General features: G+C 40.1%; 1 protein-coding gene across 4 annotated transcripts in view; it reads left to right on the top strand.

The window, feature by feature from the left end:
• The window catches only part of LOC118207918 (vicilin-like seed storage protein At2g18540), a 197,150-nt gene that overhangs the window by 37,657 nt on the left and 142,100 nt on the right, over nucleotides 1-17,393 (top strand). The window contains exons 1-7 of one of the 4 annotated variants that reach the window (XM_035382119.1): nucleotides 931-1,281; nucleotides 5,239-5,280; nucleotides 7,164-7,220; nucleotides 9,618-9,659; nucleotides 11,431-11,490; nucleotides 13,826-13,885; nucleotides 16,429-16,488. In XM_035382119.1, coding sequence (XP_035238010.1) covers nucleotides 5,242-5,280; nucleotides 7,164-7,220; nucleotides 9,618-9,659; nucleotides 11,431-11,490; nucleotides 13,826-13,885; nucleotides 16,429-16,488 — 318 coding nt within the window. In that variant the 5' untranslated portion in view covers nucleotides 931-1,281; nucleotides 5,239-5,241. Of the gene's footprint in view, nucleotides 1-930; nucleotides 1,282-5,238; nucleotides 5,281-7,160; nucleotides 7,221-9,617; nucleotides 9,660-11,430; nucleotides 11,491-13,825; nucleotides 13,886-16,428; nucleotides 16,489-17,393 lie in introns of those variants that run through there. The other 3 variants (XM_035382121.1, XM_035382120.1, XM_035382122.1) reach the window with 3 other exon arrangements.

Here is a 17,393-nt window from a genome sequence, read left to right as displayed (position 1 = left end):
TCCCGAGTCAATGTGACCCGGTGCATGTTTAAACATCCAAAAGTTGTCAGAAACCAAAAAATCCTAATAAACATTGTTTGGGTACCTAATTACTAACAATTCCATCAAAATGTAGCGCAATGGTGTTATTCACCTCTCACATCTCTCATGGTTTCATTAGGATAATTCACTCGTTTTTCATAAAAAATACATGTTCAACCTCTTTTTTCTGTATATTGCAAAAACCTAAATAGGTTAGGTTAATAGAAAAACCTCTATTGCTAAATAGAGATGAGACACCTCTCCTGTTCAGGGTCAAATTGACCCGTTCACTTAAAATCAAGCCAAATGAGTCATAAGGATTTTTATCTAAAGTAATCTTTATTTATGCTGATCCCGATCCTCTGACACGCACACATGCACGCGCGCGCACACACACACACACACACACACACACACTTACTTACCTCAGGCACTGGTGTACTAGGTGCAGCCCTCTCCTGGATCTCCCTCACTGCAGTGGCTGGGATCCTTGTGCTGCCTCTGTTGTATATGCGGTACCACGAGTGCTTTCCCCAGCTTCTTGTGGAAGATGCGCCTCTTGTACAGCTTTGACACATTCCACTCAGGAAGAATCTCCGTCCAGATGATGAACGCATTGTAGGCCGATACATTTAGTCTAAATTTGACACTTCTGACCCCTTTTAGCCTCCACTTTCACTGTCGGGTCAAATGGACCCGAACAGTATCTCTGTGATATAAACATGCAGGGGGGGGGGGGGTTGCAAATACATGAAATGAACCATTTTCATTTCAAATGTTGATTACACTAATTAAGGCCAGTAGAAGAAGTTTCATACTGAAAAAATACTTTTAAGTATTTTTCCTAGATTTTCAAACTTTAAAAAGGGTCCATTTGACCCGCAACATAACAGGAGGGTTAAATATTATTTATATTTATGTTTAATTTGGCATTGCTACACAGAATAATAATATTATCCATGGTGGTGAACATTTTCTGAAAGTATACACGTCTGCTTTATAATGGCATGGATATGATGCCATTCCTAATGAACACACCTCCAATCATATACATCGCTGGTCGAGAGGTTATTGGCGTTTCCTTTAGCATTTTTCCCCATTTCCTCTTCCTTCTCGATCAGGTCTGACTACATTACATGACGTTGCTGGTAATTAAAACTGTAGACATATATACACTAAGTAGAGAAGAGAAGGCTGCATTTCCTGACGGGCCAACCTGACAAATATTCTGCTTGCTGTGGGGTTACTGACAGCGGCCAGGTGAGTAGGCTGCTTGTACTTTATCTTGCTCAGTTTTTGGTTGAAAAGAAAATATATAAGTGCGCTGGCCTTAATATTTTTGTTGACATACTTTCACTGGATTTTGGAAATCGCTTTGAATTCAGTGGAATCATCCTTGTTTTTTTTTATAATGTAACTCTCCATTTATTTCTTGAGCTTAAAAAAACATGTATAGACAACCAATTAGGCTACACCTTCTTCAGATCAAAAAACCCTCAACAACGTTCCCAGGAAACGTAAATAAGATTGTTTTTTTTTGTTCTGTACAGTAATAATTTGTCGAATAGTTGGAAATGTGTTGTCTACAGTTTTAATACGCATTTTCACTCATTTACTGTTTCTTGGCGAAGTTCTTCTCTAGACAGCAAGACTATCAAAGTGAAAACGAAGGTCAGTTAACGTTCACTTTTAGCTTTAAATTTTCCAGCTGATCGTATAACTTCGTATCTTTTTTAATGAAGTGCCTCTTGTTTCAAGATATCCATAACTTATTTTTAGATATCTTAAAAGGACTTTTGACTAGTCATAATTCAAATTCGAGATATCTCCGCTTTAGTTTTGACTAGTCATAACTCCAGTTCAAGATATCTATTTGTATTTTGACTAGTAATATCTTTATTTCAGATATCAAAAAAGATCATTTAGATGTCTTCAATAACAAGGAATTAAAAATACCTTTAATTTGAGTAATGACGAGTCAGAACTAAAGTGAAGATATCTCGAATCTGAGTTGCGACTACTCATAATTTAAATGGAGATATCTGAAATTCACGTTTTAGATAGTCGAAACTGAATTGTAGATATCTTTAATTGGAGTTCTATTGAACCTAATGGCGAAATCTTACTAGTCAAAATGTAATTAGAGATATCTTAAATTAGCGTTTTGACTAGTCAAAATGTGATTAGAGATATCTTAAATTAGCGTATTGACTAGTCATAAATGAATTACAGATATCTGTAATATGAATCCGCCGGAGAGGGCATTAAATGCTTGCCATAGAGGTCGAATGTTCTGTCTGCAGTGTAATCACAATGGGAGTTCCACGTAGAAACACAGAACAAAACTGGCCTCTGGGCTCACTTTAACAGGTAATTTAACGAGGAAATATACCAAATCGGAGTAGATATAGCAATTAAATCGTTTCAAAAGTGCACTGATAGTTCCGTGATGTTGTGTTTTTACTTTAGAAATCAATTTTTATGCAAACTTGACAGTTTTCGGATTCCTGAGGGTGGAACACCGCAATCCTGAGGGTGTGGCACCCTCGGGAATCATAATCAGCTCGAATGGTATTTTGTTGCCAGTGTAGGCTACATGTTTTCTGGTGGCTATGTCACCGGGAAAACTCGTTTGACCATCAATATTTGTACATATTTTTTTTCTACGAGACCGTAGGGTAAGCTGTAAAGGATTTTTCTTTTTCGAATGGGTGCTTTTCTTTATTAGGGTGAAAATGGGGACATGAGCCTGGTCGATCCCAGTCCCCAGCTGCAATGGAATTTTGAAGCCATCAGGGCCGCTGCTTGAAACTGAGACATTTTAGCACGTGTTGCGTTTTGAGAGTACAGTTTTCATTAAATGACGCATCCCATAACAATACATACCAGTAAATGCGTACAGCATATTCGTTTTACTGTACGAATACCAAATAATATTGGTTCATGTTGAGTAAAAACAGATAACCCTACATTCAAAGTCGCACAGGTCATGATGCGTTTCCCTCCAACGACAGTGATTACATGCGGAGCGAATTAGCGGCTAATTTTTAAAATCGTATTATAGGAAACATTTATATTCTGGCAAATTAGCGATATATATGTTATTTGACTATACTGTTGCATTCATGACATTGTGCATGAAGAATAAACTGCCAAAATATGTTTTCTGAAAGATCGCAAAACAGGTTTGACCGCCCTACTATTAGTCGGTAGGAGATATCTCACAGGCTACATACAGAACAATAAAGGAACCACAGAGCCAGCTCTTTCAGGTGAGAAATGGTGAGGCTGTATGTTTCTGCATATTTAATAACATAGCTGGCTCTGGTGGGACCAATTAACTTTTCCACATTTTGTTTATTGTGGGGGCAGGAGGGGTAGGACTGGGGAGCAAATGTCAACCTAGGGCCTATCAATCTCACTCCTACGCCCCTGGCTAGCGGGTTACCATGTCCCTAAAATTGTCTCTGACTCTATCATTTACATGACAGCCTCCTGTCTCTTCACTGGCAAAATTAATAAAATCTCTGCAATCTCTCTAGTCTGAATATTCTTAGATCGGAACTTGCTGTAGCCTATGATCCGTGTATACGTTCGGGATAATTTTTTGAATTTTGTTTTTACTCCGAAATAACCAAAAGATAGCGTGTTTATTCCGTTTCTAAAGTAAATTCAGATTTCAAACGTTTCCATATTGCATTTTGCATACGTTTTGTATGTGTACAGGAAACAAAAACAACCATGCTAAAATGAAAAAGTAATAGTCTATGGCTCCGACACAGACCAGTCTGCAACATTGTTGTTGACAGCGGAAGAAACATTATTCTGAATGTCTGGATGGAATGTGGGGTGTGTTATATTTATTCCATTCTACAAGCCGAACTGCTGTGGATAAAACTTTGTGGACAACTGCCCTGGCAGCTTAACTGCTACGGTTGACGTCGACGGCCGCTAGTATAGCCTTACACGCGGGCACAGTCAGAGACGGTTTGATAAGGAAGTGGTTACGTACAGTTTAGGCTAGTAACGCATGTCCTCAGATATCTAGATTAATATTTCTCTACATTAATATTTTTCTACTGTAGTGCTCCGTAGCCGCTGGACCATTCTCCCTTGAGAAAACGGAAATCAGAACGTAACACCACAAACTTTTAAATCTAGAACAAGTTCATTTTATGTAATATTATGTTTAATATCAGATTCTCGTTTTTCAACAGTCACGATTCAACGGTCAATCACTGTTGCATTTAATATTATCCGGGGCTGGCCGTCCCATTTACAGTATCTTGGCTGAACCACCGCGCCGAATTGAGAGTATTTTTGATGAACCTCTTGACAATCAATTTACTGTTCGAAATACAGGACAACAGCGACCTCTTCCCCATTCCCGTCTCAATAACCATACACGAGACACCCCTCATTCTGGCCCACCTTGTTACAGTGAGTGCCATAATGTTTGGGACAAAGACACATTTTCTCGATTTAGCTCTGTATTCCACAATTTTGGATTTGCAATCACATAATTCAAATGTGGTTAAAGTCAGGGTTCAAATTACGGGCGGTGATGCCACTGATGGGAAATATATTGTAATATTTACGATTACAGGTAAGAAGGATATATAAATGTTTTGACACCCCCAACATGTTGTTTCACCTCTTTTGGGGGGGTCCAAGTCTTAATTAGGGGGGGTCAGACCCCCCCAATTCCGCCCGTAATTCGAACCCTGGTTAAAGTACAGAGTCTCAGCCTTTATTGAAGGGTCTTTTCATACATTTTGGTTTCACCTTATAGAAAATTACAGTGCTTATTATACTCAGTCCCCCCATTTCAGGGCATCATAATGTTTGGGACAAACCTAATTAGTCAGGTGTCTTCAGTTACTTCCTTAGTGCGGGTATAAGAGAGCTTTCAGTATCTAGTTTTGATTCTAGCTTTGTGATTGTTATTGGGATTTGTCAGCATGAGGACCACAGCTGTGCCAAAGTCAATGGCTTTTCCCTCATTTTCCCTGTGAGTGAAAAAGGGATGAAACAGACCGAAGAGAGAGAGAGGGGTCATAAATGTTCCGCTCTCAGATGACGTCCGAACTGAAGCTGACAGCTTGACAGCTAGCAGCTCCCAATCCCTCAAAAACACACACACACAAGCTCATATCAAGTGCATTTCTATGAGCCGCGAATGGCCCTTCCTAACGTGAACATTCCTTTCCTTCACAGACAATGGCATCCGAAGTGAAAAAGGAAAATGATGAAAGCCAGGTCAGTTTTTCTGTATGTTCCGTTTATTTATACTGGGGTAGCGGGTCAAGTATGCCACCTGCCAAGTTACAGACTGGCAGGGTGTACCCTGTTCTGCACTCACAGACACAATGACCACACTCTCACTCTCAGACACTAAAATCTGTCCCCCCTGACCTATAAACACACAGAATTTAAGTACAGCTGCCCAGTTCTTCTGTATCTTCTAACTCTTCTTCTTGTGTTTCTTCGTGTTCTTGCTTTTCCCCCTTTTCCTCTTGGTTCTTGCTCAGGAAACTGTAGAAGACTGCACTATAGGTAGAGCAGAGAAGGCTTCTGAGTCTTCTTCTTTTGCTTCTTTGCTTTCTTAATTTTCCTGCCTATTACATCATCAGAAATGCTCCAGTCCTGTAAGTGCCCCCACCAGACACGATGCCAGCGCTCAGTCTTAGGGGGGGCAGATGAACTGTAATGGGTGGCACAAGTTATTTGCATATTTTTGATAATCTGATGTTGTATTTGATTCGTGCAGCACTGACAATTAGGTAGCATACAACCTATTAATTATTAGAATGTGTCTATGTCTAGATTTATTATTCAATGGCATTAACTGGAATGGCTATCCAGCCAATCATAGTAGTGCTTGCATCACAGAACCCCCCTGTCAATCAAAGACAATCCATATTTCTCTATTTTAATGTCTTGATTTATAAGGAACATAGACTAGATTATTAAATTACTTTTATTTTTTAAATGTACTTTTTTTATCAGAAAGATACAATAATTGAATTTATATGTAAATGATCTGATTTATTTCTGGAGGGCACAGCATTCTGAGTGGGTGGGCCTGGCCCTATAAGGCACACCCCCCGGCCCCCCACCCCCCTCCCATATCGACGGGTCCTCTGCCAACTGGACAATATTTACTTCAGCCAGTAACAACATGTAAACAACTTGTTCCTTTAATGACAGTGTTCATATATTGTCGGAAGTAATGCATTGTGCAAGGAGGAAGGCTACAATTTGCTAGCAAACTTTTAGGTAGTGAAAACATTTTGGAAACATGTTGAATGTTGAGTAAGTTAGGATGGCCGCTTAGCTAGCTGGTTACCTTCTCCCCACAATTGTCTCTGACTCTTACTCTTACACTACAGTCTCCTGTCTCTGATACTGTAACAGATTCACTGGCTAACATTAAGTTACTTACTGATGTTTACTTCCCAGAACATAAGCCCAAATGCAATGGAGAGTCAAACAGAACTTAGTTATTTACATACATTTGTTTTGCTCAATATAGGTAACATGATCTCTGGTTTGTCCAAGAGAGATAAGGATGCAAGGGATTTTTTTCATTTGATAAAGGATATCTATTATCAATTAAACGACTGTAGATTAATAGCCCACAAATGTAAAACTGACATTAATTATTTCTGTGATATTTTAATAATGTTGAGATGATTAATAAATTGCACAGTATGAGCACTATGTATAGAGCTGAATACATTGTGAACATTTAAAGAACGAGAGGAGACGAGTGTAGGAAGTGGAGAGGTGAGTCAACTTCTCAATATGACTGCGTCCTAAACAAAGGACAAAGGGCTGGCCACATGTGTAGAGTTTTTATTTTCACATTTAGTGATTTTGGTAGTTTCTAAAAAAATAATTGCTAAACAATATTCAGTTATATCTCTCACCAAATATTTAGATGAAAATAGATAACCTGTAAACTACAGACATTGTATCTAACATGATGCTGCACTATTTACATTGATATTAAAGTGGGTTAAATTATTTGATTCATTTCACTGGTCATTTCTTTGATATTATGATAAGTGGTTAGTTTATATTTGCACAGGGTGTCCATTAACTCATAGGCTTAATGTTTTGTCATCATTTTTTTGCAGGGTGAAGACCTGGCCACAGGTGAAGACAGAGAGAAGACAGAGGCAAAGAGTGCAAAGGTAAGATTAAGATTTGACTTTCTTAGAGCAGAGATGCTGTGGAAATTTAATTTGTCACTGCAGTTATATACACCCTGGACAGGCTGCCAATTTATCACAGGGCACACACACCATTCACTCACACATACTTATGGGTAATTTAGAGTCTCCGATTAGTCTACCGGCATGTCTTTGGACTGTGGGAGGAAGCCCGAGTACCCGAAGGAAACATGCAGAAAACACAGAAAGAGCGAATTAGCGGCTAATTTTTAAAATCGTATTATAGGAAACATTCATATTCTGGCAAATCAGCGATATATATGTTATTTGACTATACTGTTGCATTTATGACATTATGCATGAAGAATAAACTGTCAAAATATGTTTTCTGAAAGATCGCAAAACAGGTTTGACCGCCCTACTATTAGTCGGTAGGAGGTATCTCACATAGGCTACATACAGAACAATAAAGGAACCACAGAGCCAGCTCTTGCAGGTGAGAAAGGGTGAGGCTGCATGTTTCTGCATCTTTAATAACATAGCTGGCTCTGGTGGGACCAATGAACTTTTCCACATTTTATTTATTGTGGGGGCAGGGCTGGGGAGCAAATGTAAACCTATCAATCTCACTCCTACGCCCCTGGCTAGCGGGTTACCATGTCCCCAAAATCGTCTCTGACTATCGCTTACATGACAGCCTCCTGTCTCTTCACTGGCAAAATTAATAAAATCTCTACAATCTCTCGTCTCTGAATATTCTTAGATCGGAACTTGCTGTAGCCTATGATCTGTGTATACGTTCGGGATAATTTGAATTTTGTTTTTACTCCGAAATAACCAAAATATAGCGTGTTTATTCCGTTTCTAAAGTAAATTCAGATTTCAAACGTTTCCATATTGCATTTTGCATACGTTTTGTATGTGTACAGGAAACAAAAACAACCATGCAAAAATGAAAAAGTAATAGTCTATGGCTCCGACACAGACCAGTCTGCAACATTGTTGTTGACAGCGGAAGAAACATTATTCTGAATGTCTGGATGGAATGTGGGGTGTGTTATATTTATTCCCTTCTACAAGCCGAACTGCTGTGGATAAAACTTTGTGGACAACCGCCCTGGCAGCTTAACTGCTACGGTTGACGTCGACGGCCGCTAGTATAGCCTTATACGCGGGCACAGTCAGAGACGGTTTGATAAGGAAGTGGTTACGTACAGTTTAGGCTAGTAACGCATGTCCTCAGATATCTAGATTAATATTTCTCTACATTAATATTTTTCTACTGTAGTGCTCCGTAGCCGCTGGACCATTCTCCCTTGAGAAAACGGAAATCAGAACGTAACACCACAAACTTTTAAATCTAGAATAAGTTCATTTTGTGTAATATTATGTTTAATATCAGATTCTCGTTTTTCAACAGTCACGATTCAACGGTCAATCACTGTTGCATTTAATATTATCCGGGGCTGGCCGTCCCATTTACAGTATCTTGGCTGAACCACCGCGCCGAATTGAGAGTATTTTTGATGAACCTCTTGACAATCAATTTACTGTTCGAAATACAGGACAACAGCGACCTCTTCCCCATTCCCGTCTCAATAACCATACACGAGACACCCCTCATTCTGGCCCACCTTGTTACAGTGAGTGCCATAATGTTTGGGACAAAGACACATTTTCTCGATTTAGCTCTGTATTCCACAATTTTGGATTTGCAATCACATAATTCAAATGTGGTTAAAGTCAGGGTTCAAATTACGGGCGGTGATGCCACTGATGGGAAATATATTGTAATATTTGCGATTACAGGTAAGAAGGATATATAAATGTTTTGACACCCCCAACATGTTGTTTCACCTCTTTTGGGGGGGTCCAAGTCTTAATTAGGGGGGTCAGACCCCCCCAATTCCGCCCGTAATTCGAACCCTGGTTAAAGTACAGAGTCTCAGCCTTTATTGAAGGGTCTTTTCATACATTTTGGTTTCACCTTATAGAAAATACAGTGCTTATTATACTCAGTCCCCCCATTTCAGGGCATCATAATGTTTGGGACAAACCTAATTAGTCAGGTGTCTTCAGTTACTTCCTTAGTGCGGGTATAAGAGAGCTTTCAGTATCTAGTTTTGATTCTAGCTTTGTGATTGTTATTGGGATTTGTCAGCATGAGGACCACAGCTGTGCCAAAGTCAATGGCTTTTCCCTCATTTTCCCTGTGAGTGAAAAAGGGATGAAACAGACCGAAGAGAGAGAGAGGGGTCATAAATGTTCCGCTCTCAGATGACGTCCGAACTGAAGCTGACAGCTTGACAGCTAGCAGCTCCCAATCCCTCAAAAACACACACACACAAGCTCATATCAAGTGCATTTCTATGAGCCGCGAATGGCCCTTCCTAACGTGAACATTCCTTTCCTTCACAGACAATGGCATCCGAAGTGAAAAAGGAAAATGATGAAAGCCAGGTCAGTTTTTCTGTATGTTCCGTTTATTTATACTGGGGTAGCGGGTCAAGTATGCCACCTGCCAAGTTACAGACTGGCAGGGTGTACCCTGTTCTGCACTCACAGACACAATGACCACACTCTCACTCTCAGACACTAAAATCTGTCCCCCCTGACCTATAAACACACAGAATTTAAGTACAGCTGCCCAGTTCTTCTGTATCTTCTAACTCTTCTTCTTGTGTTTCTTCGTGTTCTTGCTTTTCCCCCTTTTCCTCTTGGTTCTTGCTCAGGAAACTGTAGAAGACTGCACTATAGGTAGAGCAGAGAAGGCTTCTGAGTCTTCTTCTTTTGCTTCTTTGCTTTCTTAATTTTCCTGCCTATTACATCATCAGAAATGCTCCAGTCCTGTAAGTGCCCCCACCAGACACGATGCCAGCGCTCAGTCTTAGGGGGGGCAGATGAACTGTAATGGGTGGCACAAGTTATTTGCATATTTTTGATAATCTGATGTTGTATTTGATTCGTGCAGCACTGACAATTAGGTAGCATACAGCCTAATAATTATTAGAATGTGTCTATGTCTAGATTTATTATTCAAGGGCATTAACTGGAATGGCTTTTACTTTTATTTTTTAAATGTACTTTTTTTATCAGAAAGATACAATAATTGAATTTATATGTAAATTATCTGATTTATTTCTGGAGGGCACAGCATTCTGAGTGGGTGGGCCTGGCCCTATAAGGCACACTCCCCGGCCCCCCACCCCCCTCCCATATCGACGGGTCCTCTGCCAACTGGACAATATTTACTTCAGCCAGTAACAACATGTAAACAACTTGTTCCTTTAATGACAGTGTTCATATATTGTCGGAAGTAATGCATTGTGCAAGGAGGAAGGCTACAATTTGCTAGCAAAATTTTAGGTAGTGAAAACATTTTGGAAACATGTTGAATGTTGAGTAAGTTAGGATGGCCGCTTAGCTAGCTGGTTACCTTCTCCCCACAATTGTCTCTGACTCTTACTCTTACACTACAGTCTCCTGTCTCTGACACTGTAACAGATTCACTGGCTAACATTAAGTTACTTACTGATGTTTACTTCCCAGAACATAAGCCCGAATGCAATGGAGAGTCAAACAGAACTTAGTTATTTACATACATTTGTTTTGCTCAATATAGGTAACATGATCTCTGGTTTGTCCAAGAGGGATAAGGACGCAAGGGATTTTTTTTCATTTGATAAAGGATATCTATTATCAATTAAACGACTGTAGATTAATAGCCCACAAATGTAAAACTGACATTAATTATTTCTGTGATATTTTAATAAAGGTTGAGATGATTAATAAATTGCACAGTATGTGCACTATGTATAGAGCTGAATACATTGTGAACATTTAAAGAACGAGAGGAGACGAGTGTAGGAAGTGGAGAGGTGAGTAAACTTCTCAATATGACTGCGTCCTAAACAAAGGTCAAAGGGCTGGCCACATGTGTAGAGTTTTTATTTTCACATTTAGTGATTTTGGTAGTTTCTAAAAAAATAATTGCTAAACAATATGCAGTTATATCTCTCGCCAAATATTTAGATGAAAATAGATAACCTGTAAACTACAGACATTGTATCTAACATGATGCTGCACTATTTACATTGATATTAAAGTGGGTTAAATTATTTGATAGACCGTCACTGGTCATTTCTGTGATATATCATAATAAGTGGTTAGTTTATATTTGCACAGGGTGTCCATTTACTCATAGGCTTAATGTTTTTTCATCATTTATTAGCAGGCTGAAGACCTGGCCACAGGTGGAGACAGAGAGGAGACAGAGGAAAAGAGTGCAAAGGTAAGATTAAGATTTGACATTTTTAGAGCAGGGATGCTGTGGAAATTTAATTTGTCATTTCAATAAGCTACAATAGGAATACAAAAATGCGCTGATATTGATAAGTTGTTGTCCATCCATTCATTATCAATACCCGCTTATACTGAGCAGGGTCGGGGGGGGGTGGGGGGCGGGGTGCTGAGCCTATCCCAGCGTGCATTGGGCGAGAGGCAGGAATACACCCTGGATAGGCCGCCAGTCTATCGCAGGGCACACTCACCATTCACTCACACATACTTATGGGCAGGGTGTACCCTGTTTAGATATGCCACCCACCAAGTTAGAGACTAACAGGGTGTACCCTGTTCAGATATGCCACCCACCAAGTTAGAGGCTGGCAGGGTGTACCCTGTTCAGATATGCCACCTGCCAAGTTAGAGACTGGCAGGGTGTACCCTGTTCAGATATGCCACCTGCCAAGTGAGAGACTGGCAGGGTGTACCCTGTTCAGATATGCCACCCACCAAATTAGAGACTGGCTGGGTGTACCCTGTTCAGCACCCTGTTCTGCACTCACAGACACAATGACCACACTCTCACTCTCAGACACTAAAATCTGTCCCCCCTGACCTTTAAACACACAGAATTTAAGCACAGCTGCCCAGTTCTCCCTGTATCTTCTAACTCTTCTTCTTACGTTTCTTCATGTTCTTGCTTTTTCCCCTTTTCCTCTTGGTTCTCACTCAGGAAACTGTAGAAAACTGCACTATAGAGCAGAGAAGGCTTCTGAGTCTTCTTCTTTTGCTTCTTTGCTTTCTTAATTTTCCTGCCTATTACATCATCAGATATGCTCCAGTCCTGTAAGTACCCCCACCAGACACGAGGCCAGCGCTCAGTCTTAGGGGGGGCAGATGAACTGTAATGGGTGGCACAAGTTATTTGCATATTTTTGATAATCTGATGTTGTATTTTATTCGTGCAGCACTGACAATTAGGTAGCATACAGCCTAATAATTATTAGAATGTGTCTATGTCTAGATTTATTATTCAATGGCATTAACTGGAATGGCTGTCCAGCCAATCATAGTAGTGCTTGCATCACAGAACCCCCCTGTCAATCAAAGACAATCCATATTTCTCTATTTTAATGTCTTGATTTATAAGGAACATAGACTAGATTAGTAAATTACTTTTATTTTTTAAATGTACTTCTTTTATCAGAAAGATACAATAATTGAATTTATATGTAAATGATCTGATTTATTTCTGGAGGGCACAGCATTCTGAGTGGGTGGGCCTGGCCCTATAAGGCACACCCCCCGGCCCCCCACCGCCCTCCCATATCGACGGGTCCTCTGCCAACTGGACAATATTTACTTCAGCCAGTAACAACATGTAAACAACTTGTTCCTTTAATGACAGTGTTCATATATTGTCGGAAGTAATGCATTGTGCAAGGAGGAAGGCTACAATTTGCTAGCAAACTTTTAGGTAGTGAAAACATTTTGGAAACATGTTGAATGTTGAGTAAGTTAGGATGGCCGCTTAGCTAGCTGGTTACCTTCTCCCCACAATTGTCTCTGACTCTTACTCTTACACTACAGTCTCCTGTCTCTGATACTGTAACAGATTCACTGGCTAACATTAAGTTACTTACTGATGTTTACTTCCCAGAACATAAGCCCTAATGCAATGGAGAGTCAAACAGAACTTAGTTATTTACATACCTATATTGAGCAAACAATATGTATCATGATCTCTGGTTTGTCCAAGAGGGATAAGGACGCAAGGGATTTTTTTTCATTTGATAAAGGATATCTATTATCAATTAAACGACTGTAGATTAATAGCCCACAAATGTAAAACTGACATTAATTATTTCTGTGATATTTTAATAAAGGTTGAGATGATTAATAAATTGCACAGTATGTGCACTATGTATACAGCTGAATACATTGTGAACATTTAAAGAACGAAAGGAGACGAGTGTAGGAAGTGGAGAGGTGAGTAAACTTCTCAATATGACTGCGTCCTAAACAAAGGTCAAAGGGCTGGCCACATGTGTAGAGTTTTTATTTTCACATTTAGTGATTTTGGTAGTTTCTAAAAAAATAATTGCTAAACAATATGCAGTTATATCTCTCGCCAAATATTTAGATGAAAATAGATAACCTGTAAACTACAGACATTGTACCTAACATGATGCTGCACTATTTACATTGATATTAAAGTGGGTTAAATTATTTGATAGACCGTCACTGGTCATTTCTGTGATATATCATAATAAGTGGTTAGTTTATATTTGCACAGGGTGTCCATTAACTCATAGGCTTAATGTTTTTTCATCATTTATTAGCAGGCTGAAGACCTGGCCACAGGTGGAGACAGAGAGGAGACAGAGGAAAAGAGTGCAAAGGTAAGATTAAGATTTGACATTTTTAGAGCAGGGATGCTGTGGAAATTTAATTTGTCATTTCAATAAGCTACAATAGGAATACAAAAATGCGCTGATATTGATAAGTTGTTGTCCATCCATTCATTATCTATACCCGCTTATACTGAGCAGGGTCGGGGGGGTGGGAGTAGGGGTGGGGTGCCGAGCCTATCCCAGCGTGCATTGGGCGAGAGGCAGGAATACACCCTGGATAGGCCGCCAGTCTATCGCAGGGCACACTCACCATTCACTCACACATACTTATGGGCAGGGTTTACCCTGTTCAGATATGCCACCCACCAAGTTAGAGACTGGCAGGGTGTACCCTGTTTAGATATGCCACCCACCAAGTTAGAGTCTGGCAGGGTGTACCCTGTTCAGATATGCCACCCACCAGGTTAGAGACTAACAGGGTGTACCATGTTCAGATATGCCATCCACCAAGTTAGAGGCTGGCAGGCTGTACCCGGTTCAGGTATGTCACCCACCAAGTTAGAGACTAACAGGGTGTACCCTGTTCAGATATGCCACCCACCAAGTTAGAGGCTGGCAGGGTGTACCCTGTTCAGATATGCCACCTGCCAAGTTAGAGACTGGCAGGGTGTACCCTGTTCAGATATGCCACCTGCCAAGTGAGAGACTGGCAGGGTGTACCCTTTTCAGATATGCCACCCACCAAATTAGAGACTGGCTGGGTGTACCCTGTTCAGCACCCTGTTCTGCACTCACAGACACAATGACCACACTCTCACTCTCAGACACTAAAATCTATCCCCCCTGACCTTTAAACACACAGAATTTAAGTACAGCTGCCCAGTTCTTCTGTATCTTCTAACTCTTCTTCTTACGTTTCTTCATGTTCTTGCTTTTTCCCCTTTTCCTCTTGGTTCTCACTCAGGAAACTGTAGAAAACTGCACTATAGGCAGAGCAGAGAAGGCTTCTGAGTCTTCTTCTTTCGCTTCTTTGCTTTCTTAATTTTCCTGCCTATTGCATCATCAGAAATGCTCCAGTCCTGTAAGTGCCCCAACCCGACACGATGCCAGCGCTCAGTCTTAGGGGGGGGGACAGATGAACTGTAATGGGTGGCACAAGTTATTTGCTTATTTTTGATGATCTGATATTGTATTTGATTCATGTTTGATTCATGCAGCACTGACAATTAGGTAGCATACAGCCTAATAATTAATAGAATGTGTCTATGTCTAGATTTATTATTCAATGGCATTAACTGGAATGGCTATCCAGCCAATCATAGTAGTGCTTGCATCACAGAACCCCCCTGTCAATCAAAGACACTCCATATTTCTCTATTTTAATGTCTTGATTTATAAGGAACATAGACTTGGTTAGTAAATTACTTTTATTTTTTAAATGTACTTCTTTTATCAGAAAGATACAATAATTGAATTTATATGTAAATGATCTGATTTATTTCTGGAGGGCACAGCATTCTGAGTGGGTGGGCCTGGCCCTATAAGGCACACCCCCCGGCCCCCCACCCCCCTCCCATATCGACGGGTCCTCTGCCAACTGGACAATATTTACTTCAGCCAGTAACAACATGTAAACAACTTGTTCCTTTAATGACAGTGTTCATATATTGTCGGAAGTAATGCATTGTGCAAGGAGGAAGGCTACAATTTGCTAGCAAACTTTTAGGTAGTGAAAACATTTTGGAAACATGTTGAATGTTGAGTAAGTTAGGAAGGCCGCTCAGCTAGCTGGTTACCTTCTCCCCACAATTGTCTCTGACTCTTACTCTTACACTACAGTCTCCTGTCTCTGATACTGTAACAGATTCACTGGCTAACATTAAGTTACTTACTGATGTTTACTTCCCAGAACATAAGCCCAAATGCAATGGAGAGTCAAACAGAACTTAGTTATTTACATACTTTTGTTTTGCTCAATATAGGTAACATGATCTCTGGTTTGTCCAAGAGAGATAAGGATGCAAGGGATTTTTTTTCATTTGATAAAGGATATCTATTATCAATTAAACGACTGTAGATTAATAGCCCACAAATGTAAAACTGACATTAATTATTTCTGTGATATTTTAATAATGTTGAGATGATTAATAAATTGCACAGTATGTGCACTATGTATACGGCTGAATACATTGTGAACATTTAAAGAACGAGAGGAGACGAGTATAGGAAGTGGAGAGGTGAGTAAACTTCTCAATATGACCGCGTCCTAAACAAAGGTCAAAGGGCTGGCCACATGTGTAGAGTTTTTATTTTCACATTTAGTGATTTTGGTAGTTTCTAAAAAAATAATTGCTAAACAATATGCAGTTATATCTCTCGCCAAATATTTAGATGAAAATAGATAACCTGTAAACTACAGACATTGTACCTAACATGATGCTGCACTATTTACATTGATATTAAAGTGGGTTAAATTATTTGATAGACCATTCACTGGTCATTTCTGTGATATATCATAATAAGTGGTTAGTTTATATTTGCACAGGGTGTCCATTAACTCATAGGCTTAATGTTTTGTCATCATTTTTTAGCAGGATGAAGACCTGGCCACAGGTGGAGACAGAGAGGAGACAGAGGCAAAGAGTGCAAAGGTAAGATTAAGATTTGACATTTTTAGAGCAAAGATGCTGTGGAAATTTAATTTGTCATTCCAATAAGCTACAATAGGAATACAAAAATGAGCTGATATTGATAAGTTGTTGTCCATCCATTCATTATCTATACCCGCTCATACTGAGCAGGGTCGGGGGGGGGGGGGGGGGGTGCCGAGCCTATCCCAGCATGCATTGGGCGAGAGGCAGGAATACACCCTGGATAGGCCGCCAGTCTATCGCAGGGCACACTCACCATTCACTCACACATACTTATGGGCAGGGTGTACCCTGTTCAGATATGCCACCCACCAAATTAGAGACTGGCAGGGTGTACCCTGTTCAGCACCCTGTTCTGCACTCACAGACACAATGACCACACTCTCACTCTCAGACACTAAAATCTGTCCCCCCTGACCTTTAAACACACAGAATTTAAGTACAGCTGCCCAGTTCTTCTGTATCTTCTAACTCTTCTTCTTATGTTTCTTCATGTTCTTGCTTTTTCCCCTTTTCCTCTTGGTTCTTGCTCAGGAAACTGTAGAAGACTGCACTATATGTAGAGCAGAGAAGGCTTCTGAGTCTTCTTCTTTTGCTTCTTTGCTTTCTTAATTTTCCTGCCTATTACATCATCAGAAATGCTCCAGTCCTGTAAGTGCCCCAACCAGACATGATGCCAGCGCTCAGTCTTAGGGGGGGCAGATGAACTGTAATGGGTGGCACGAGTTATTTGCTTATTTTTGATGATCTGATGTTGTATTTGATTCATGTTTGATTCGTGCAGCACTGACAATTAGGTAGCATACCGCCTAATAATTATTAGAATGTGTCTATGTCTAGATTTATTATTCAATGGCATTAACTGGAATGGCTGTCCAGCCAATCATAGTAGTGCTTGCATCACA

This window comes from Anguilla anguilla, chromosome 11, assembly GCF_013347855.1.
Source record: "Anguilla anguilla isolate fAngAng1 chromosome 11, fAngAng1.pri, whole genome shotgun sequence".
Lineage (NCBI taxonomy): Eukaryota > Metazoa > Chordata > Actinopteri > Anguilliformes > Anguillidae > Anguilla > Anguilla anguilla.
The sequence above is the reverse complement of the archived record's forward strand: the minus strand, read 5'-3'. Positions and strand labels throughout refer to the sequence as shown.